Source organism: Taudactylus pleione, unplaced genomic scaffold (genome assembly GCF_031769625.1).
Source record: "Taudactylus pleione unplaced genomic scaffold, aTauple2 ptg000520l, whole genome shotgun sequence".
Lineage (NCBI taxonomy): Eukaryota > Metazoa > Chordata > Amphibia > Anura > Myobatrachidae > Taudactylus > Taudactylus pleione.
The window spans coordinates 10936028-10960263 of NW_028284922.1; the positions used below are offsets into that span (position 1 = coordinate 10936028).

Genomic DNA, 24236 nt, shown 5'->3' on the forward strand with positions numbered 1-24236 from the left:
GAAGGGCAGGAGAATAAGAGACTGAGGGGCGGGAGAATGAGAGACTGAGGGGCAGGACAGAGAGATGGAGGGACAGCAGAGAGAGACCAGGGGGCAGGAGAGAGAGGCCGAGGGGCAGGAGAGAGAGGCCGAGGGGCAGGAGATTGAGACACTGAGGGGCAGTAGAGTGAGATACTGAGGAGCAAGAGAGTGAGACACTGAGGGGCAGGAGAGAAAGAGGTTGAAGGGCAGGAGAAAAAGACGCTGAGGGGCAGGAGAGAAAGAGACTGAGGATCAGGTGAGAAAAGCCGAGGGGCAGAAAATTAAGAAACTGAGGGGCAGGAGAGTAAGAGACTGAAGGGCAGGAGAGTAAGAGACTGAGGGGCAGGAGAGTAAGATACTGAGGGGCAGGAGAGTGAGACACTGAGGGGCAGGAGAGTGAGACACTGAGGGGCAGGAGAGTGAGACACTGAGAGGCAGGAGAGTGAGACACTGAGGGGCAGGACAGAGAGACAGAGGGGCAGCAGAGAGAGACTGGGGAGCATTAGAGAGAGGCCGAGGGGCAAGAAAGTAAGACACTGAGGGGCAGGAGAGTAAGATGCTGAGGGGCAGGAGAGTAAGACGCTGAGGGGCAGGAGAGTAAGACGCTGAGGGGCAGGAGAGTAAGACGCTGAGGGGCAGGAGAGAGAGAGACTGAGGATCAGGAGAGAGAAGCCGAGGGGCAGAAAATTAAGAAACTGAGGGGCAGGAGAGTAAGACACTGAGGGGCAGGAGTCTGAGACACTGAGGGGCAGGAGTTTGAGACACTGAGGAGCAGGAGTTTGAGACACTGAGGGGCAGGAAAGTAAGACACTGAGGAGCAGGAGAGTAAGACACTGAGGGGCAGAAGAGTAAGAGGCAGAAGGGCAGGAGAGTAAGAGACTGAGGGGCAGGAGAGTAAGATACTGAGGGACAGGAGAGTAAGACACTGAAGGGCAGGAGAGTAAGAGACTGAGGGGCGGGAGAATGAGAGACTGAGCGGCAGGACAGAGAGATGGAGGGACAGCAGAGCGAGACCAGGGGGCAGGAGAGAGAGGCCGAGGGGCAGGAGAGAGAGGCCGAGGGGCAGGAGATTGAGACACTGAGGGGCAGTAGAGTGAGATACTGAGGAGCAAGAGAGTGAGACACTGAGGGGCAGGAGAGAAAGAGGTTGAAGGGCAGGAGAAAAAGACGCTGAGGGGCAGGAGAGAAAGAGGCTGAAGGGCAGGAGAGAAAGAAGCTGAAGGGCAGGAGAGAAAGAAGTTGGACAGGAGAGAGACACTGAGGGGCAGGAGAGAGAGAGACTGAGGGGCAGGAGAAAGAGAGACTGAGGGGCAGGAGAGAGAAAGACTGAGGGGCAGGAGAGAGAGAGACTGTGGGGCAGGAGAGAGTTAGACTGAGGGGCAGGAGAGTGAGACACTGAGGGGCAGGTGAGTGAGACACTGAGGGGCAGGAGAGTGAGACACTGAGGGGCAGGACAGAGAGACTAGGGGGCAGGAGAGAGAGACGATGGGACAGACACAGGGAAATCCAAAGGATAGACAGTAGGAAACAAGAACCATTCAACGCCAGGCATAACCATTTTAATTTAAATAAATATTCCTTATTATGAAAGTAATTGTTGTGTCTCCCCACCGGTAAGAGGTTCTGCAGCAGCCGAGCCCCCCCCAGAAAGAGGTTCTGCAGCAGCCGAGCCCCCCCCGGAAGAGGTTCTGCAGCAGCCGAGTTCATTCCCATCACCACCCACTCCCCACAACCCTGCCTGTCGGTTGTACCTTTTGGTCTTGCAAGGTCAATTGCTCAGCGCCGTTAATTTATGCTGTGTCCCAAAGAAGGCTCCTTGCTCCTGAGTCATGGCATGTAGTGGTCGGTGCTCAATGCTGCGGCGTGATAAGGAGCCCCGCGGAGGTCGCAGCCCTTCACCGGCCGGAGGGCGCGACTATGGAGAGCAACAGCAGTAACGTCCGGCCCAGCCATACCATTGCATCTACATGATCACCACCCCGGCTGCCAGGCAGCAGCCAATGTCAGCATGGCACAGTACAGAGGGGGTGGAGAGACCACCAATGAAGGCAGCTCAGGCCTGGCCAGAAGACACTCACAGCAGGACCCAGGACAGTATGTCACAGAGTAGGAAGCTACATTGTGCAACAAAAGGATACGCTGACCTTGCCGCCAGTGCCCCCCTTTGCTGGCCTTGCAGTGGCGCCGAGGGCATGTGCCCTGCTCGACCCCCCCCCCTAGTTACGCCACTGGGCGGAAGGAAACATTTCTGAGAGTCTTGCTGGGGTATAGTACCAGCAGTAATATAATTTGCATGATGTTTCCTTAAGCTGTGTGGAAATGGAGAATTTAGCAATAGTCTGTCTCATGTCATCCCGAGCAGCATCAATAAGGATACCATAAATTTGGGAAATCATTCCTTTGGACATGGGGTGGAACCTGCAGAGACGCTCAAAGGGGATGAGGGTACGTAGAAGTGAATCTTGTGGCATAGATTGTAGAAAGTGCCGTATTTGGCAGTATTCGAAGGGGCGGAGGGGTTGGGAAGGAGCTTTCAACTGTAGACTTGAGAAGGAAAGCCAAAGCCCACCTGCGCTAAAATCTACAGGAAATTTGAGGGCCAGATGTGTTCACCGTGTCATGCAGGTCGTTTGTAGACCCAGTGGAAAAAAGGGATTGCTCCATATAGGTGTAAGGGGAGATATAGGAGAGGTGATGGAGAACTTAAGGGAGTATAGATTCCACAGATGTAGTAAAAATTTAAGAGAAGGAGGGAGGCTGGAGGAGGGTGGTGGTGCCTCTTTTGTAAGCCCTAGAGAGAGAACAGTTCTGGGAAATTAATAAGACTGGCTTCAATGTCAAGCCAGGAGGTTGTTCCAGAAGCAAAATAGGAGGAAGCAATTTGGGAGAAGTGGGTAGCCAAGTTATATAGTTTAAAATCTGGAAGACCCCTACCATCCTCGGAAATAGGCTTTTTAAGGATGGCGGAAGATAACTTGGCGGGTTTTCCATTCCAAATAAAGTGGGCAATGCTCTTCTGGATTCTATGGAGGAGAGAGTGGGGAATGGCTATAGAGAGTGTCTGGAATAGATAGAGCCATTTAGGAAGAATATTTATTTTGACAGAAATTATTCTGCCCAGCCACAAAATGATAAGATAATTTTCCTCAAAAATTTGTTTGATATGGTTCTCGTTATCTTCTTTTAGGACTTGTGTGAAAAGTAGTTTTTGGCCAAATTTCAGCAGAAATATAGAAAATTCTGAGGGTTCACAAACTTACAGGCATCACTGTGTATATTACTCATCTCCACTCATCTCATATACTGAAGTTCTGGAACGCACTCGTGAGGCAGAAGATCACTCGCTGATTAATATAACATGAGACATTTGTGAGAAGACGGTAGCCTGGTAAGATAGACTCTGAGAAAGGGAGTTTCAAAGAGTGAATTGTTGCAGAAACTAGTCCCAAAGGAAGTGATGTAATGTCCTGATGAGCATTCACTACTATAAATGAATCAGTACAGTTGGATAACAATAATAGGCAGATAACTGGAGCTAAAACTCATCATCCATACTGTATCATTCATAATGTCATCTACACTCTAAGTCAGTGGTTCCCAAACTGGGTGCCGTGGCACCCTGGGGTGCTTCAGGGCACTTGCAGGGGTGCCTCGGGTTGGTGGTCTAGTACCAAATTAAATTATTTTTAGTCAGTGTGATAGGTAAAACCAGTGCTAATGGCTGCCAATTAAAATATATGTGGACAAAAAAGAAGTGCAGCCCTGTCAACCCCCACATAACTGAACCAAATGGTGACATATAAGCACAATTTAATTTTTGCTGAACTTCTCAAAAAGAATCTTTTGGCCCTGGAGAAAATGTTGATAGCCTAGGGCTCCGTAATACAAAAAAGTTTGGGAATCACTGCTAAGTAATTGTCTCACAAATGAATAATAATGATAACAGAGTTACATTAACTGGGTCAAGGAAATTATAGGAAGAATTAAGCTACCTGGCGTAAATGACTTTCCGCACCACGTGAGACCATTGAATAGGAATCCCAGAAATGTGTCTTCTAGAGTCATGAAGTTTTCAGTGGCTTTTGTGTAACGGTGAACAAGATCATTGGTCCTGCTCCACAGAAGGGTCTAAGTAAGGCAGATAATAATTACAGTACTTATTTATAGATGCAAGTAACAGGAAGATTGATTAAATACTCATAAACATGTCTAAAATAGAATATATATATTTAAAAAGATATAAAGTACAATAGAATACTCTATTATGGGTTTTATTGGGTTATTAAGCTTGACCTTGTGTCTTTTATATTTCTGTTAATGGTGGGTTAGCATCAGACATAGCAAGACCTACAGGGGTTTCATGCCAAAATTTCCACAGACCCCTCCACTCATTCCCCCACCCACTGCCTAGAGTGGGGTGGGCCATCACCGCCCTGAGCACCATGTGCAGCTTTTCATTTCTTACCAGTGTGCTGCTGCGGGGCGGCACATCTGCGGTCACAGGAGAGGGTGGCTACATCTAATCCACACTGATGCTGGGCAGAGGCACAGCCAGAAGTGTAGCCAATACACTAATTAAACATTATGGGCAGTATGGGATTATGGCCACGCTATATCATACACATTCGAATTAGGGAGATTGTATCATTTTTAAGAAATATATATCTTTTTCGTTTATAATATAGATACTTATTATATGCTAATCACCATTCATTTAATTCTGAATGTCAAATAAGCAGGCAGATAGTGCAAACATTACATCATTTATAATCATAATGGGTAAGCAGCAAAATAATTTTCGTATATATTTATATATACAAGTATTCAAAAGCCATGCTGTGTTAAAGAGCAGCTCAAGTAAAATTATATAAATAGTGTGAAAAGATATGAGTGCTATATATAGTGTAGCATGGACTGTAGCAATAACAAATGAACATAAACTGTAATAAATATCAAAACAGAACTAGGAAAAAAAACTTAAAACAAAACAATCAAGTTGGTGATTGCAACAATGTTTAAGCTCTTTTGAGAATAAGTGGTTGCTTCTGTGTAGCCAAGAAACTGCAGGAATGGTAACAAATATGCTGGGTGTCTCCTTACATATTCTGCCCTTGTTTTCTTAATGCTGCTGTTGATGTCTTCATTATGAAGATCAGGGCCGTTTCTAGGGGCGGGCGAGAGGATTGCACACAGTGGGCCTGATTCAGAGCCGGACGCTCTGACCAGAGCACTCGCTCTGAATCAGTGCCCTCCTACCTGAAAATGGAGCGGCCGCATAGCTGTGGGTGACCACCCACAGCATATGCGAGCGGCCAAAAAGATGGTCGCGATGGTCAAGACTGCGGTAGGGTCTCGGTGACCGCAAGCCCTGGAGTGATTTTGGCTCTATCAGAGCCAAAATCACTCCCACTGACATCACTAGTGATGTCAGTGGAGCCGGACCCAGACGGTAGGCGTGCCAATGGGAACGCCTCCGTCTGGCAGCCATGTCCCCGGCACGCCCACCAAAGGGGGCGTGCTGTTAGTCACCATCGGCAGCACGCCCCCTTTGGTGCGAGACCCGGAGCGACAGCTTGGCTGTCGCTGTCCGGGTCTCACGCATGCGCACGATGGAGCTCCCTCCGTTGTGCGCATGCGCATTGGGGTAACATCGACCCGCTTGCGAGCGTCCTGCGCTCGCGAGCGGGTCTGAATGACCCCCAGTGCTCCGACCCCTGCTAACACTGACCACCAGAGTGGGGAATGGGGAAGCAGAACAACTGGCAGCAACAGCAGCACTGCCAGTACTGCCTTTGGGTCCAGGCAGCGCTGGGCTCTGCCAATCAGCTTAGTTGCTGCCTGTGCCATGCCATGACCTATAGTGACGCATTGGCGTGTCATCATAGGGGAAGCAGTCAGGAAGTCGACAGAGGGAATCCCAACAGCCGGCTTCCCGACTGTCTAATCCCGGCAACGGTTAAATGACAGGCGTCGAAATCTCAATGCCTGTCATTTCACCTATGCCGGGAGCCGGCATCCCGCTCGAAGGTAAGCAGGGCGCGGACAGCCGCGGGGGGGGAGGGTTAAGTTCAGGGCTCCCGGAAGGGACTTAGGGTTAGGCACCCTCCCCCGGGAGACATAGGTTTAGGCAGCGGGGAAGGGGGGGTTAGGTTTAGGCACTTAGAGGGGGGGAGGTTAGGGTTAGGCACCCTAAAGGAGGGTTAGAGGGGTGAATTAGATTAGTTATACTTACCTCTATAGACGATAGGGATTTCCTCCTCTGTTGGGATGCCGATGTCGGGATTAGAACCGCCGGCCATGCGGCCATCGTTAATCATACTGAATCCCATCATAGATCATGCCTCGTCCACTGGCGCCGTCCAGTCCACACAGTGCAATATGTTGTGGACAATGGAGGAGGTGCCCCTTCAGAGTTTAAACCTTGGGGCAGATGCCTCCATTGTCTCCCATATTTCTGCCCCTGCAGGGAGTTAAACATACAAACATTGCAAATAACAGACTAACAGTGCAATACACAACACCTAACCACAGCATAAGTACTAACTATACAATCACAGCACAGGCTGGGTAGGAGAAATCATACATGACAGACAAGAAAACTGTATACATCATCTATATAGAGTACAGGTGAGCAGAATAATAAATGCATGTATATAATTACTAGAACAAATTATATAACATATAGAAAAAAATCAGCGTCTGACATGACTGTGACAAACAAGGATGACAGAGAGTTTACATACATGAGACCATAACTGGTATTAAGAAGTTCATCAGATGTCCAGACTGATAGAACAGAATGAGTGTATACACTGGGCAGGATGCATCAATGCTAAAAAGGCAGTCAAACCTCCGAAAATGATATTATTAATTTTTTTTTTAAAGTGCCATTGTGCAGGTATTACAACAAATTGAATAAGCATAGACAAATAGATTTATGTTTAGAATTCATTCTGTGCAGCTATCAGACAACCAGAGGCTGCTGTATGCTCTTGAAATATACCCCCCCTAAAATGACTGAGTGATAAAATGTGTGCTTTTTCTATATATCATCCCCCCCTTCAGCACCTACCCCCACAGTCCTAATCCCCAGCCCCCCCCCACAAGTCCAACCCCCAGCAACGACCACACCCCACCCTCATAGGCAGGGGCATCTTAAGAGAGGAGGGGGCCTGTGTGCACTCCCCGTGCGTGGCCCCCTCGTCTCTTCCTGGTGTCCGGCAGCCAACTGACACAGCTGGCCAGCCACCGGAGCATTAGTAGACTCCCGCGGAACCACGGACAGGTAAGTTTAAAATAATATGGGTTCAGGGTGTGCGGTGCGGGGTCACCCCTGGACTCAGGGGCCCGTGTGCCCTGCACACACTGCACCCATTATAAATACGCCACTGCTCATAGGGCTTGGCTTGCACATGACAGACACTGAGGAGACAGACTTACTATATTGTTTTTTACTGCCTGTCTGCAGTGCAGTGCCACAGCCGTCACAGCCTCTCTCCAGGGTCCCGGCCACTCTCCCCGCAGTCAGTGTCAGCGGCCGCGCTGATTTCACGGCACTCTCCCCGCAGTCAGTGCCAGGCCAGCCGCCGGTGCCAAGGTCAGCAGTGTCGGAGTCTCGGCTCCTCAGAACGGGTAGGCACAGGGTCGCGGGCGGTCACATACTACAGTACGTGACATCCACGACAAAAGAGACCAGAGAGTGCAGAGCAGATGTGGTGGAGGAGGAGCGGCGCTGATCGGCGCTCAACTCAGCGGCTCCTCTGTTTTGGAAATACCACTACTAGTTAGATGCTGGTATGTGGAACGGCAGGGACCTGGGTGACAATGGAGGAGGTGCCCCTTTCAGGGTTGGCACCTGACGGCAACTGACTCCATTGTCTCCGGGAGTTACGCCACTGCACTCTCCAGTGCATAAGGAGACCAATATGTACATATGTCCAGGGCAGAGCGTTTTTCTGCTGCTCTCCCAGACTCCTGGACTTGCTCCTATGCTCTGGAATGGTGCCCACATAAAAACATTCAGCTCAGGCAGGATGGTCTTACTGCCGCATCTAATGGCTTACTGTCAGCGGCATCACTAACTTACCTGACACCCAGAACGGCCAATATGAAGTCTTGCACATGCCAAAGGCGCACGTGCGTGCAAGGGGGCTTGGCCTTACACTGCAAAGCCACCCTCCCTTATTTGTGCCAGTCTTGGGGGCATCATGCCCCCCGTTCTTGGCACACAGTGGGCTTACCCAGTGCTCTGGTAGCTGCTGGGGCAGCCCACAGCCTCTCCCCTGCCTCTCTCTAAATTCAAGATGCTCGGTGACACCATCCTACGGGGTAACATCAAAATAGCAGAGCAGCTCTGCTTTTTTGGTGTTACCCCGTAGGATGGTGTCACCCAGTACGGGCCGCACCCCCTTAGTGACGCTAGTGCTTACCGTGATAGCTGGTCCCGTATATGCTGGAATTATAACATACACCACACTTTGTATGACGCATATTAAAGCTGGTTAAGTGCTAATTATGTCCTCTTCATGGACTGGCCACACTCACTCTAAAATTAAGCATTTGGAAACCCCCCTCTAGAATTCCTCCATTTGCCACTGGTTTGGCTGATATCTGCAAGAGCAGAGATCATCTACAGCATGGGGACTAATCAACAGTCACCCCCGACACACACTCCGCTGCGCTCTGCATGTTTGGGGAGGAGGGCTAATGCCCCAAGGGTGGCGGAGGGGGGGGTAATATCCCACGGTGAGGATATTATCAGTGAGGCTGGGGGATGGATAAAAGAAAGTAACATGATGCTAGGGGGGGTAAAATTAGAAAAATTGCACTGGTCACAGGAGAGGAGGAGGTGTGCAAAAAAATGGGCATTTTGCAGGGGGGATGGTTGGTTTATAGAACAGTGATTGTTTTAGTAATAAGAGGGGAAGGGGGGTACTGTTAATAAGATTTATGACCATTGGAGTGTCTATTGCCAATGGGGGATGGGAAAATTTTTTACAATGGGTTCCTATGGGCATGGAGTGGTGCGAGATACCCCCTAGGCATATTTTCAGTAAAATAATTATCCATCAGTTATGTAGTTAAGCGAACAGGGACAGAATAGGGTAAGGAGGCACCCAGCCTATTGGTCACCAATTACCCGGGCCCACCCAATGTCTCTGCAGCCCTGTCGGTGATATCCAGCAATGACCATCGCACTCTGAGAGAGATGGTAAAGAGACAGAGGCCCTCATTCAGACCCACTCGCGAGCGGTTGTCCGCTCGCAAGTGGGTCGATGGTCTGCACTGTGCATGACGGAGGGAGCTCCGTCGTGCGCATGCGCGAGACGCGTCGAGCGAAGGACTTTCCTTCGCTCGGAGTGTCTCATCAAAGGGGGCGTGCTGTCGATGTTGACTGACAGCACGCCCCCTTTGGTGGGCGTGCCGGGGGCGTGCCTGCCAGACGGAGGCGTTCCCAAGGGAACGCCTACCATCTGGAGCCGGCCCCACTGACATCACTAGTGATGTCAGTGGGAGTGATTTTGGCTCTGATAGAGCCAAAATCACTCCTTGCCTTGCGGTTGAAAAACTCAACCGCAGGCTTTTGCTCGCAGTTTCGATGGTCGCGATGGTCAAGACCATCGCGACCATCATCCTGCACGCTCGTATATGCTGTGGGTGGTGACCCACAGCTACACGAGCGTCCAGGAGGACGCTCCATATTAATGGAGGTGGGCCCTGATTCAGAGCGAGCGCTCTGGTCAAAGCGTCCGGCTCTGAATCAGGGCCAGAATCCCTAAATTCTGCAAATACGGCTACATTCACAAGACTTGGGGATCTTCTCCCTTTGATAAACAGGCTCCTCTAAGAGAAATAGTGTCATATGTTTGTGTACTGAATATTGGAAAAAAAAGTGCATTTTGTCACCTTATCACATGGTATTATGTCTCCTGTCACATCTGCTAAGTTCTTGTAATCTTTTTCAGTGATGTTGCAGGGATCCTTCCTGTACACTGATTTTGTCAGCTCTTCCCATATCCCAAAGCAGTTCTTCTGCCTTAAGAGAGAAAACACAGTATTTTTTTTGTCTACTCTCTGTTGAAATATCAATGTGTAATACATCCAATGCTTGTACCAACTGCAATGTTATCAGCAAGGCTGGATTTTTACCACTGAAACATAATCATTGTTATTTTACACAGAAGATATAGTAGCACGGTGTCCTAAGACAAGTATACATTTTTCATGCCCTTTTCTTTTAAAACTACAGTACCAAAGAATCAAGGAGAGAGGAAGTAAAATTTCTATCTCAAATTACTAGGTCCTAACTTAACCCTTGCTTAAAATCCTCCATTTCCCCGTTTCCTCTGCTCTGCTTCTTAGACGCAGAGCAGAGCCGGCTCCAGTGATCATCTTTGTGTGTCTAAATAGACCACACACTGGTCACTTTAAAAAAAAAAAATAGTTAAAGAAAAACAATGCTTACCTGCATCCAGGGATAGTGATCAGTGCTTTGCTGAGGTCCTCTGTGACTCCGGTCAGCTGGTCTCCGGACTCCTGCACTGACCCCGGCCAGCTGCTCTATGTTGGCATCTCAATTTACAGCATAGAGCAGCTGACCAGGGTCACAGTGCAGGAGCTTTGAGACCAGCTGACCGGAGTCCCAGAGGACCTCACCGGAGCACCAAACTCCAGGCTGGTACATGGGAGAATTGCATGCAAGGGGAGGTTGTCGGTCGAGGGAAGGTGTAGCGGGGGTGGGGGTTTAGCCGGCAGGGGTCTATTTACTAAGCAGTGTTAGGAGACAGAGTGAAAAGTGATAAGGTGCCAGCCAATCAGCTCCTAACTGCCATCTCACAGGCTGTGTTTGAAAAATGACAGTTGGGAGCTGATTGGCTGGCACCTTATCACTTTTCACTCTGTCTCCTAACACTGCTTAGTAAATAGAGCCAGGGGTGTATTTAGGGATCCAAGCGCCCCTGGCAATGTAATGGACTGGCGCCCCCCCCCCCCCCATGCAGTGCCCACAGTAGTAACCTTCCAGTAGCAATCCCCCTATGCTGCATTTCCCCCATTAGTAGCCCCCCCTATACAGTGCCCCCAGTAGTAGTCCCCCCCTATACAGTGCCACCAGTAGTGGCCACCCCCCTAAATTACCACCAGTAGTGGCCACCTCCCTAAATTACCTCCAGTAGTGGCCACCCCTATACAGTGCCCCCAGTAGTGGCCACCCCTATACATTGCCCCCAGTAGTGGCCACCCCCCTAAATTGTCCCCAGTAGTGGCCACCCATATACAGAGGCCCCAGTAGCAGCCACCCCCCCTATAAAGTGCCTCAGTAGTGGCCACCCCTATTTCAGTGCACCCAGTAGTGGCCAACCCTATAGAATGCCCCCAGTAGTGGCCACCCCTATAGAGTGCCCCCAGTAGTGGCCAACCTCCTAAATTGTCCCCAGTAGTGGCCACCCATATACAGAGCCCCCAGTAGCAGGCACCCCCCCATAAAGTGCCCCCAGTAGCGGCCACCCCTTATTTCAGTGCCCCCAGTAGTGGCCATCCCTATAGAGTGCCCCCAGTAGTGGCCTCCCCTATAGAGTGCCCCCAGTAGTGGCCACCCCTATACAGAGCCCCCTGTAGTGGGCACCCCCCCATAAATTGCCCCCAGTAGCGGCCACCCCCTATTTCAGTGCCCAACCCTACACACACACACAAAGAAAAAAAAATAAACTTACGCGATCCTCGCTCCTGACGCGACTGCCGCTGTCCGCTCAGTCCCGCCCGCTCTTCTCCTGCATGGGAAAGAAATCATACGTCATGACGTCTCTCCCATCACATGCTGCAGAGGGAGCCAGAAGACGGAGCTCATTAGTGAGCTCCAGCCGGCTCCCTCCGCGGACGACGCAGCAGCTAATGAGAGTCAGGCAGACTCTCATTAGTTGGCTGCTATTACAAACACACAGCCGCTGCTGACGGCTGCGTGTTTGTAAACTGTGTAGGGCAGACCGCTCTCACTGTGGTCTGCCCTACACTTGTGGGGCCGAGGGACTTGTCCACCCCTTGGCTACTGGTGGCACTGCCGGGTGATGCCCCCCCTTTGGTCGGCGCCCCCCCTTTGGTCGGCACCCCTGGCGAGTGCCATCCTGGCCAATGGGTAGATACGCCCCTGAATAGAGCCCTTAGTTACAAAGACACGGCTAGTAATAGCATTGTCCTTTTAAATATTGGGCATAAACACAATCAGATGCACTGGGGTTTACAACCGGATGCTTCGTAAATAGCCCATTAAATCTGCGCCAACTTTTAAAAGTCATTACTGCTGAGAAATCCTGCCCTGGCTATGAATTGCATAATTCATTATAGAGATGAGCAGACTTTGTTAGCAAAAGTGTTAATGTCTCTATAATAAACATGTAATCAAACTTGCCAATGTGCTTCCTTTGTAAAAACATATAATGAATACAATAAATTGACATTGTTTTAAGTTTCATTGCGCTGCTCTCTGTCAGACTGTGACTTACTGTATATGCCCAGTTTTGCTCCAACAGTTAAACATTTATACTTGACATATTCACAACCTGTGTGCACCTGAAGTATATATAAAGAAGAGGATGATAGTTTATTATGTAGTCAGTTCTGCTAACTGATTACCATAGGGTTTCCTACCAGAAGCCTCAAAAAGCAATGAGTGCATGTTCCAGCTGGGAGAAAGCAGAGTTGATGCCCATCAGTCAGTGCAGGTGGTGCAGCAGTTGGAGTGCCTGATCCCGCAAGGTAAGTGCCAGCTGGAGTCCAATGCGTCCTGGAGGAGGGACCAGCCACTGCATTACAGCACCAATGGGAGAACCAAATGAACAATCACTTGCAGAGGAGGTGGGAACAACCGAGATTGGCTGCACTGATAATGTCGATCAGTCCCGTGAACACCGGTCTGGATTCCGGGCAGATCCTCAGATTTCCAGACTGTCCGGAGGAATCCCAGACAGGTGGCAACTCTAGGTCAGCTGTGCTTCCTGCCCCTTTGATAAATTACTTGTATGGTCAGTCTGAGCCTACATGTTTTTCCTCAATCAGTGATAGTTTTAATCAGGGCCATAAGGGGAGCCGTGTGGCTGGTGCTGCTGCACAGGACGGAGTCCGCCATGTTTACTGGCTTCCGCAACTTACCTGGCTCACAAAGTGTGTGTGAAGAAACCTGCACTGTGCATAGCTGTGCGGTAGTTGCCAGGTGATGGAGAACCCCGCCTTTCACCCACCTCCTGACAGTAGAGGAATGCGCTTAGGGGGATGGGGTGGGTGGCATCAGCAGTGCGACACAGGGAACACTGCTGCCCTGGTACGGCTCTGATCTTAGAAAAAAAATGGATTTATCAATTCTATTACTCAGTCTCAAACTCTGATGACCATGCACACAAAGTGTAATTGAATTGTGGGCTGCCCTGTGACCCATGTCAAAGAGCAACATTGTACAAGACAGTGAAATTGTTTCAGTGACTACAGGATGCTAGATCTCAGATAGGTCATTCATATTGAGGTATCTAACACTAGCTACACTCTTAATTCTTTCACGTTTAGAGATGGGATAGATACAGTCCCATCATACAATACTCCATATGTACAGTTTGCAATGACTCACAACTTATGCTGTAGCTAAGCACGTGTATGTTTTAAATATCTGAGCATGTTGCACACTAGCTTGAGGCCGAGTAAGAACGTACATAAACTTTAAGGTTGAAACATTTGGTGTCTTTACCATGTCTTTTTCTTGTGCACATTGTTCTTAAAAACTGCACCTTGATACATTTTCCCCATGTTATTGTCTAATGCAGAGGTTCCCAAACTTTTTTGAATCACAGCACCCTAGAGTATTATCATTGTTTTCATGGCATCCCCTAAGTTTAAGTTTGTTATTGAGAAATTCAGAATTTTTTTTAGTAAAGTAGTAAAGTGAAGTATATTGTGCTCCCCTGTCATCCTTAGGCTCAGTTATGTGGTGGGGGACAGGTTTACACTTCTGTTTGTTCACATATTTACATTACATTGACTATAAATAACTTGATTTGGTGCTGGACCACCAACCTGAGGTACCCCGGCGAGTGCCCCGAGGCACCCCTGCGAGTGTCCCGAGGCACCCCAGGGTGCCACGGTGCACAGTTTGGGAATCACTGGTATAATGTAGCTTTGCAAATAGAACCAAACCAACAGCATCTACATTTTCCAAGTGTACAACTTGGAGCATCAAATCCCCGAAAAAGGAAGCGCTGGGCAATTAACTAAAATATTTGTATTTTATTTAATTTCATAATATAACCAAACCACAGTGGTCAATATAAATAAAATACTAAAAATAACAATACATTAGTAGCCATTTTTAATTAAAAATGAAAAAGACAGATATAATTGCTAAATATCACTGTGTATTAGTTCATATTTATTTGGATTGGCAAATTAGCTTTTGTTTGGTGAAGCATGTTAGTATTCTTTGTCAGAGTCCATATGATGCCCCTTTCACACTACAAGCAATAACCCAGGTTATTGCACGTGAACACGCAGCAACCTGGGTTACTGTGCAGCGAAAGGGCCAGGTTGAAATAAGCCGGGTCGAGTGACCTGGCATTTCAACCCAGGTCACAAGAAGGGTTGAACACGTGTTCTCCGACTTCGCGGTGCAGTGTGATCGGGTAACCCGGGTTGATGCGACCCAGGTCCCGTTTACTGCATAGGAAGAGCCGGTGTTTGGATATGATCTCGTCACCAAGCTCCGGCTCAGCGCGTGATAGCGCCAGTCTGAAAAGGGTCTCAGCCAGGTCGTACCCAGGATGAACCTGTGAACAAAATCCCGGGTGCGACCCGGCATTCAGATGTGAAAGGGGTATTAGTAAGCTTTATTGCATGCAGTCAGTGTAGCAAAATCCAGTCTTTAATAGAACTTATTTAGTATGTTATTAGGAAGATTCATCTCCATATACCATATCATGGCACTAGAGTTCAGCTCATTGTATGCAGAACACAGTCCAGGTGATTGTATAATTGCTAATCCTTCTTACCTCCAGCTGCTGGTATTTCCAAGTGTGCAGCTTTATTGGAGGAATATGCAACAGAAGTTGAAGAGCCTCTCCAGAGTATTTAGGGGTGAAATAATGCGTTTCTCTGCCTCCATTTAGTATTCAGTGGCTTCTTCAGAGGAATGCATGCAATTAACTAATATGGACTCTAACAAAGAATACTAATATTCTTAGTCATATAAAAGCTAGTTTGCTAATCCAGATGACTATGGACTAATACACAGTAATATATAGTATCAGGGACTTGCAGGCAGGGGAGGCAGAGCCCCTCCCCTGTCATACATCCTCCCCTATCATACTCCCTGTCATATTCCAGAGTTTTGATATTAAAACAATTAGAATAATTCAAAGAAGATATTTATAACTTATAAACATCTTCTTTGTTTATTGCATTCAGGTAGGAGAATTAGTAGACACTGAAGCTTACTGTAGTGAGGGGAGAGTTACAGTGAGTAGGGGGTGAGACAGGCTCCCGGCACTCAGACCCACCCTCATGTGTGCCTCCTCAGCCTTTGACCTCACGCACGGCACTGTTTAGCATTTATATATGTCTTTTGTCATTTTTAATTTAATATTATTACTAATTGATTATGTATTGTATTTTTTTTACTGTTTTATTTATATTGACCATTGTGGTTTGGTTGTATTATGAAATAAAAATACTTTAATTAGTTGAGCAGTGCTCTGTTTTTTTGGGACTTGTACACTGTTTATAGTTAAGAAGATAGCAATTCATATTTTGGGAGCTGCAGTCTAACTAATCATATATTGCAGCCGTATAGAGCAGCGCACTTTTGTGTATGATATTGTTTTGTTGATCTACATTTTCCAGCTGCAGGAGTTTTGAAAAGCTTCTTTCAGGTTGCCAAGGGAGAGCAGAGCTGTGTGCAGGGCCCGACACAAATAACTGGGGCATTGGAATTTGTGATGCTGGTAAGAGGGGATAGAGGGGTTTCCTGAAAAGAATTGTTCCTCTTTACAAAAAGGACAAAGCAATCACAGAGAGCCGGAGCAGTTACAGTGACTGGCAGATATGTGACTAGAAAAATAAATGAGACAGGATTGGAGAAATTAGCAAAGATTGTTTTAGACAAACTATTAATACATTCTCCAATTTGCTTAGTTAGGCCAAGCCACCTTACATCTCAGACAGCTGCTAGTTCTGCCTGATGATAATACCTGACCACCCAGTGCATGGAAAGCATCCAGTGGGGTATGCAGTCGGGAAGCTGGCGGACCTAATCCCGACAGCCGGCTTCCCGACTGCTTAATCCCAGCGAGGGTTAAATGACAGGCGTCTAAATCTAGACGCCTGTCATTTTACCGACGCCGGGAGACCGGCGCCCGGCATCCTAATCGAAGTGATGCCAGGCGCCAAGCGCGGACAGCCACGGGGGGGATGGTTAGGTTTAGGGCTCCCGGGGGGACTTAGGGTTAGGTACCCCCCGTGAGGCTAGGGTTAGGCTAGGGAGAGGGAGGGTTAGGGTTAGGCACCCCCAGGGGGACTTAGGTTTAGGCAGCGGGGAAGGGGGGGTTAGGTTTAGGCACTTAGAGGGGGGATTAGGGTTAGGCACTGGGGGGAAGGTTAGGGTTAGGCACCCCTAAGGGAGGGTTAGGGGGTAGAATTAGGTTAGTGAACACTTACCTAGGGACGATCGGGATTTTCATCCTTGTCGGGCTGCCGCTGTCGGGATTTGGGGGGTCCGGCGGTAAATCATACTGATTCCATCCAGTGGACAAGCTTATCCCCAGAATGGAAAGATTTGGAGATTTCAAACTTGCATCTACAGCACGTTCAAAGGGAGTGGCATTGTGTGCAAGGTGTACAGAGCACACAGGCCCATGAGTCAAGGGGGGCTCAGTGCCACACACCCAGCTCCCACAACAGACTCTATTACACTGTGCCCAGGCTGCAGGTGGCACCATCTTCCTGCTAATGTCTTCGGAAAGATGGCGCCGCCAGCAGCCAGGTGAAAGGGGAACATGGGTCTTCTTCACACTGGGGTGAGGTGAGACTCCTTCTGCCTGGACTAGCACCCCTCCCACCTGCCCTTAAGTGATTTTAATTAGTATAGGTGATTTTAATAGTATAGTATTTTAATTAGTATAGGCATTGCTGTCTATATATAAGAATGGTCACTATTATAGGTAAGTCCTGGATAAATTGATATAATGAGTTAGTATTAGGAATGTTAGGGACCCACCTGATGAGGTTTGCCATTGCCATGAAGTGATAGGTGGGCATGCATTTTTGGGCAAACACATGATAAGAACATTAACCCTAAATATACCCCATTTAAAAACATTGTTTCTACTTTGTGTAAACTATAAACAAACTATAAATAATAATGAATTCATATATGCCATTATCTGGCTGACTTATCGACATTCAGAAGATCGACGGTCAGAATGTCGACATGGTCATTAGGTCAACAATCAATATGTAGACATGCACTTAGGACGATATGATTAAAATGTTGACACCTTCAGCATGTTGGAATGTAACCATCAGGTTTGCATACATCTCTGAATCAGACCCTAATTTGCACAATGATGGGGGAAGCAACTGTATATTGTGAGGGCAGATTTACCATTATAGGGGGTAAAACTTAAGCTCAACTATAAATTTCTTTGTTAAAATAAAGCGAGCCAGCATTTGTGTACTACAGTTAATGCAAATGCAGCAGAAATTTCCCCACATGCAAAAGAGAAAAAAAAGGCTCTACTATATAGGTGCTGTGCGAAAATATGCAAATGTCACCGACGCCGAGGAATGTACTGAGACACCCACCTGCGACTTTGCAGATCCAAGCATCCGGGTACAAAGATGCAGCATCGGTCAGAGATCATTCGATTATCGCAGTTCTGAATAACCCTAAGGCTTGTCAGAATGGCTGCTGGAACTGAAACGCTGGAACCATTTTTATGTTTTTTGCGTACGGGATGGCAGACACAGGCCCACTCCCTGAACACAGTAGTGACATGCAAACTTTTTTACAGATAATTGTATTTGATCCTAACACTAAATGAGGCTGATTATTGGAAGAATTTTCATGGGAAATGGTAGAAACTTTATGGTATTACCAAGAAATATAGTTTTAATCAGACATCCCTCCGGCATGTGAGTACCCTGGTTTTCTAAGTGGTAACGGGGTGGCTAGCCAGACACAGGTGTGTTGCAGCCAGCGATTGTGCCTTTTGCTGTAGTTGCACAGACACTGGCGGCCATGTTCAAATGGAGACTCTGGGCAAAGTTTACGAAGCAGCGGCCAAACCGCCAGGGTTTAGAACCCGCCATTTAGTAAATTTTGCTCTCTGTGTCCCCTTAGAACCGGTGCAATCTCCGACTGATGCGTGGCCGACGATCCATCTTAATGCGCCCAGCAGCGGGTTAGCATCACAGCCGGTGGGCATCCCTATCTGAATTCCATAAGCCGCGGCATTAGCATAAAGCCGCAGTCCTGGCTGCAATAGCGGCACCTCTGAATCAGGATCTTGCATGATAAAGTGACTTTAAGATGAGACAACGTCCAGTTGCTATTTGGGTCTGAAAACATTTGAGTTTGGCATACAACAAACATGAATGCAAGAGCAGTGCAATGACTGTGTGGGAAGTGATATAAGCTTACCCGATGCCTGGATACATGGACATATAATGAAAGCACCGTCCAACAATGACGTTTCTCAGGTTCGGCGATGTTCCCGGTCCTGGCCATCTTTGCTCTTTCTGACCTGTTGCTTTTTTACTTGATGCATGAGCACTGACTTCAAAGGGTGCCAAAATTATGACTGCCAGAACAAGTATGATTCCCGTCCACAGGGGTCTATTCTTCCCAGCATCACGCTGCTGAGACATACTGACTCCTGACTGGCAAGAGAGACGATTAATGTCTCCACTAGGATACGGTACAGGGTTCTGATCACTACAGCCTACAGAGCCAGACCAGTGAATGAGAGGCACAGCAGCTGACCTTATAGTCTATTTGTTCTGTCCCTCCTCCTCCCACTCAGCTTATACAGACATACAGTACAGTGCAGGTCTTTGTGAAATATGAAAAATCCAGTTTATCTTGAGGAGTCAAGAAATTCCCAAAGTTAACATTCTATAAGTGGTATTTGTCACAAAAATGTTACTTTCCTGTAGAGTGATCTAATATTTACTTACAGTAGGTATGTTCTACATATATACAAATCATCCCACTCGTAGAACTTCCTACAATAACTAATGCTGGATACAGTACATCTACGGGCCGATTCCCAGCTGCCAATCAGAGAACTACGATGATCAGTGATTTGTCAGGTGACTGGCAAAATCTGGCATGTTAAAAATCCTTGACTCGCCGATTCCCGTTATTTTTGGGTCAGAATCGGCAAATCGAGGATTTCCAACATGTTGAATTTTGCAGATATCCCGACCCAGGCTTAAGGAGAAGGCGGATTGGCCCAATCCTCTCCTGATGTATGGGCCCCATTAGTTCTACACATAATGTAAATTTGTTCTGTAGAAAAAGAAAAGAATTATCAATGTTGCAATAATTGGGCATTAATAGTGTTTATATTTATGTGCTGATGGGCCGTCAGTCATAATAACATCTTTATGCTGGTTACAAAGTGAATGTAGAACCATTGTGTAGAACAGTCATTATATGGTAATAGAGGATAGCAATGAAGCCATATATTTATTCTGTAAGTTTCGCTTCATCGGCCGCCTGTACCGCCCATTTGGGACAGCCAATGCTGGGTGGCAGGAAGCCCTAGGAGACCTGCCCACTTTTCTGGGCTGCCAGGAATGCTACCTGATTTTCGGGAGCCTCCTGTCCATTCCAGGGAGTAGACAAGTATGCACTAGCCACAGAGTTCACTTGGAGGGTGCAGTGCACTAATGATCCAGTGAGGAGCATGAACCTGGCAGGGTCTTGGTGCAGCGAGCGGTCCTTTACATCTGGGGAATGGTGACTGTGACTGATGGTAAAGATCACTATATTACATACAAACGAACCCCCATCCATTACTATAGCTGGGAGTAGATTTACTAAAGTGGAGATGTTACCCATAGCAACCAATCAGATTCTAGCTATCATTTCTCTATTGCAGTCTAGAAAATAATTGACATAATCTGATTGGTTGCTATGGACAACACCAAAATTTTTAATTTTTCGGAAGCTTTAGTAAATTTACCCTAGAAGTCTGGGACCAGTAGCTCATACACCACTTACACTACTTATTATACTAATTAATTATTAGACTGCATTCTATAACGTCTTATTTCATTTAGACACAGCACTAATATGTTTGTTAATTCTATATGTATTATTAGTTTTTTTTATTATTATTATTATTATTATTATTAATATTATTATTATTATAACTATTTAGGGCATGATTCAGCATGGATCGCTATTCTGCTCATAAGCACATAACGCAGTTGCTATTATCAGTGGTGATATGTAAATGTTTGCATTCGCATTGCGATCGCAGCCTAACATAAGGACGCTCACTTCCCCTTACTCACATCCGCATACTTTGACAATATAGCTAAAGAATCGGTAACATCGAGTAACATCGGACCCATACACAGTTAAGGCAGGTCAGACCTCACTCAGGAATTGCTTACTTCAGTGCATGCTATGAGTCCTCAGGCTGGCGTCTGGAGGTGGCGTTATCCAGGGTCTCCCCCGGTTACCGGCCTTCTACTCTGCTCTAACAGGCAGAGCAGAGCCGGGAGTCGGTCCCAGTAATCAGCTGTGTGGTCTAAACAGACCGCAAGCTGATTACTGTAAAAAAAAGAAAAAAAAAGTGTAAAAAAATGTTTTTACTTACCTGACTCCGGGGACCGGTGATCGGGCCTCCGGTGATGTCTCCCCTCCGGTCAGCTGGTCTCCCATAGTGCACTGCGGCCAGGTCATCAGGTGATCGGGTCCCAGTGCAGTATGGGAGATCACCTGATCGGAGGCATGGAGGACATCACCGGAGGCCTGGATCATGCAGGTAAGTGTAATTAAGGGAGAGGGGGGGTCGCAGAGGGTCCGCGATCGTGAGGGGCGGGGCTTAGTGTCGGGCGGAGCTTAGCGCCAGGGGGGTATCAGCGGCCGCCGGTCGGCGCATGCACGGTCACTTTGTCACGGTATTTTTTGCGAAAATACCGTGACTAGTGTGCGGAGGGGACTCGCAGGGACAGAGCTTTATCTCAAGCTCTGTCCCTGCAAGGGATTTGTAGTAAATCCCTGTGATATTGCCTGAATTCGCAATGCAAATTGCATTCAATATGCGGATTGTAGTAAGTAGAGCCCATAGTGTTAAATCAGTATGTTGGGTGCAGTAGTAAATTACCTAGCAGATTTAAAAGGCTGTGCAAGTAAAAACCAAGCAACAATATGTTGGGTGCAGTAGTATAAGGGCTTGTGTAGCTATCGAGGGTGTGTGGGGGGGTTCGTAAGGCTGAAGAAATGCCTAGGGTGCCAAGAAACCTTGCACTGGCACTGCCCACATGTTGCGAAATTATGCAAATGAATGCGGTTGCAGCACTATACCAAGACGCCCACCAGCTTATAAAACTGCCCACTCGCATTACATACATCTGCAAGTAAACAAAACATCGGCAACACTGGACCCATGCACAGAGTTGAGCTAGACATGACTCACAACCTGCGAAGCTTTCCGTCGCCATTTAGACCTCTGGCTGCGTATGTCAGTTCACGCACACGCACTGCGGTAACATCAACCAGGTGCGAACGCAGACTTGTGATCCAAGCTGACTGAGACCCCACACCCGCTGATAGTACCTAATTCATTAGTGTGCCTTCTATATTATAAGAAGGGGTTGGGTATGTGATCCCGGCGGTCGCTATGCAATTGGTCAGAATACCGATAGCGGCGTCCCAACAGTCAGAATCCCGACACCCATAAGGAAATAAGGTAAGACTAACCCTTACCTCTACCCCTAGCCCTCCCTCCCTGGTGCATAACCCTAACCTCCTCCAGAGTGAATAAACCTATCCTCCCCCTCCCTGCACCCGAAACCTAACCCTCCCCCCTAGTGCCTAACTCTAAGCCTCCTCCCTAGTGCCTAACTCTAACCCTCCCCCTAATGCCTAACCCTAACCCCGCACCCTAACCCCCTAATGCCCGATACTTACCTTCGGGATGCCGGCAGTTGGGATTCTGGTGCCGGGATCCCTGATTCAGTACAGATCACAACTGCAAATGCAATTGCGCACGCAGCCTCGCACACACTTGCACAAGCCTAGTTGGGTGTGGCCCCCCAGCGCTAAGCCCCGGCCCCATTGCTAAGTCCCACCCCCGCGATCACGGACCCCCCGCGACCCCCCCCTCCCTTAATAGCACTTACCTGCAGTCATCGGTGCTCCGGTGATATCTTCCATGCCTCCGGTCAGCTGATATCCCATACTGCACTGGGACCCGATCACCTGATGACCGGGCCTCAGTGCACCATGGGAGACCAGCTGACTGGAGGGGAGTCATCACTGGAGCCCTGATCTCTGGTCCCTGGAGTCAGGTAAGTCAATTTTTTTATTTACTTTTTTTTTTTTTTGCAGTGTATCAGCGTGTCTCTTTAGACCACACAGCTGATCACTGGGACCGGCTCCTGGCTCTGCTCTGCCTTTTAGAGCAGAGTAGGAGTCCGGTAACCGGGGAAGACCCTGGATAACGCCACATCCAGGTGGCGTTATTATCACAGGGTTTTCCCCGGTAATTTTTTACAATTTATTTTTAGTAACTTTGGTCGGATCACATTTCCCATTACAATTATAGGAAATGCGATCTGCTTATTAAAAATAAGTGATACTTAAGGGTTGGAATAGAATTTTACGAATTCTACTCCATTTGCCCTGTAATAACAATAGGTGATACTAAAATAATGTGAAAAGGGTGTGAAAACACCCTTTTTCACATTATTTTAGTAAAAATAATGTTAATAAATAGAGCCCTATTTCATATTATTTTAAAATCTGTATCAAGGCAGGAAATTACTCTGTATCTGTTGGTATATTGTCCTCTCACCATTTGTTTATTTTACTGCTGACTCTTTGTTGTGTGAGGAGGGTTTTAGGGGTGGGGGTGGAATCAGTGTGGACACCTGGTTTGAGTCCTACTTATTTGTCACTATTAGGCTGCCATAGCCACGGCTGCTACAACTTCATTGACTAGATTTAAAGTGCCTACTTTAAAGTGTCAATAGAACATTTAAGTTAAAGCTGGAGTTATTCAGGAGTTAAACAGGATGAGAACAGAAGGAGAATTTAACAGATCAGCAATTTCTGCTATTAAGGACTGCTTTTATCTACCACCACACTTCCACCATGCCTATGGATTGTGCCTGCACCTGGATCTCCAATGCTGCCCGCATCCCTCCTGATGTCCCCATGCAATCTGCTTATCCACTCCAACTATACCTTACCAATCCACGCAGCAAGATGACCTCTCAAATGGTCCTTGGCTGTGGCCCCCAAATCAGGAGGCTTGGTGCAATTTTGCTGTACTCATTGTTTTTTTCCTCTTAAGTTTAGACTAACCTTTCCATAGATGTTAGATTACTGTGACCCTTGTATCCAGCCCATCTGTTTCATCCATGTTTGCCTGCCCCCTCCCCTTTAGAATGTAAGCTCTCACAAGCAGGGCCCTCTTCCCTCATGTGCTTCTCCTTCACTTAATTATACTCTAATTTACAACAGCACCCAACCCTTGGTTACAGACACCATGCTGCTTATCTAAGTGTTATGCATCAATGTATAAGTCATGTATCTGTCCTGCATTGTTTGTACTGTTAATATCTGTTTTCTTGTGTGCTTATTTGTTTATGTACTGTGTAAGGCGCTGCGGAACCCTTGTGGCGCCATATAAATAAAGGATAATAATAATAATAATAATACAGTGCCTCCAGTAGTGGTCCCCCCATGCAGTGCTCCCAATATAGTGCCCCTTATACAGTGCCCTCAGTAGTGCCTCTTATACAGTGCCCCCAGTAGTGGCTCCCTATGCAGTGCCCCCAGGAGTAGTCCCCCACCTATGCAGTGCTCCTTATATAGTGCTCCCAGTAGTAACCTTCACTATGCAGTGCCTCCAGTAGCAGTCCCCCCCAGCAGTTGTCCCCCCAGCAGTACCCCTAGTAGTAATCCCCCTCTGTGCAATGTCCCCCAGTAGTGGTCCCACCAG

General features: G+C 47.6%; 1 protein-coding gene across 1 annotated transcript in view; it reads right to left on the reverse strand.

Moving 5' to 3' along the window:
- The window catches only part of LOC148501364 (ADP-ribosyl cyclase/cyclic ADP-ribose hydrolase 1-like), a 49167-nt gene extending 30182 nt beyond the window's left edge, over nt 1-18985 (reverse strand). The window contains exons 1-3 of the mRNA XM_088450604.1: nt 18692-18985; nt 9928-10057; nt 4014-4149 (exon numbers count right to left, since the gene is read on the reverse strand). Of these exons, the coding sequence (XP_088306730.1) occupies nt 4014-4149; nt 9928-10057; nt 18692-18918 (493 nt within the window). The 5' untranslated portion in view covers nt 18919-18985. The remainder of the gene's footprint in view (nt 1-4013; nt 4150-9927; nt 10058-18691) is intronic.
- Nucleotides 18986-24236: the final 5251 nt, after the last annotated feature.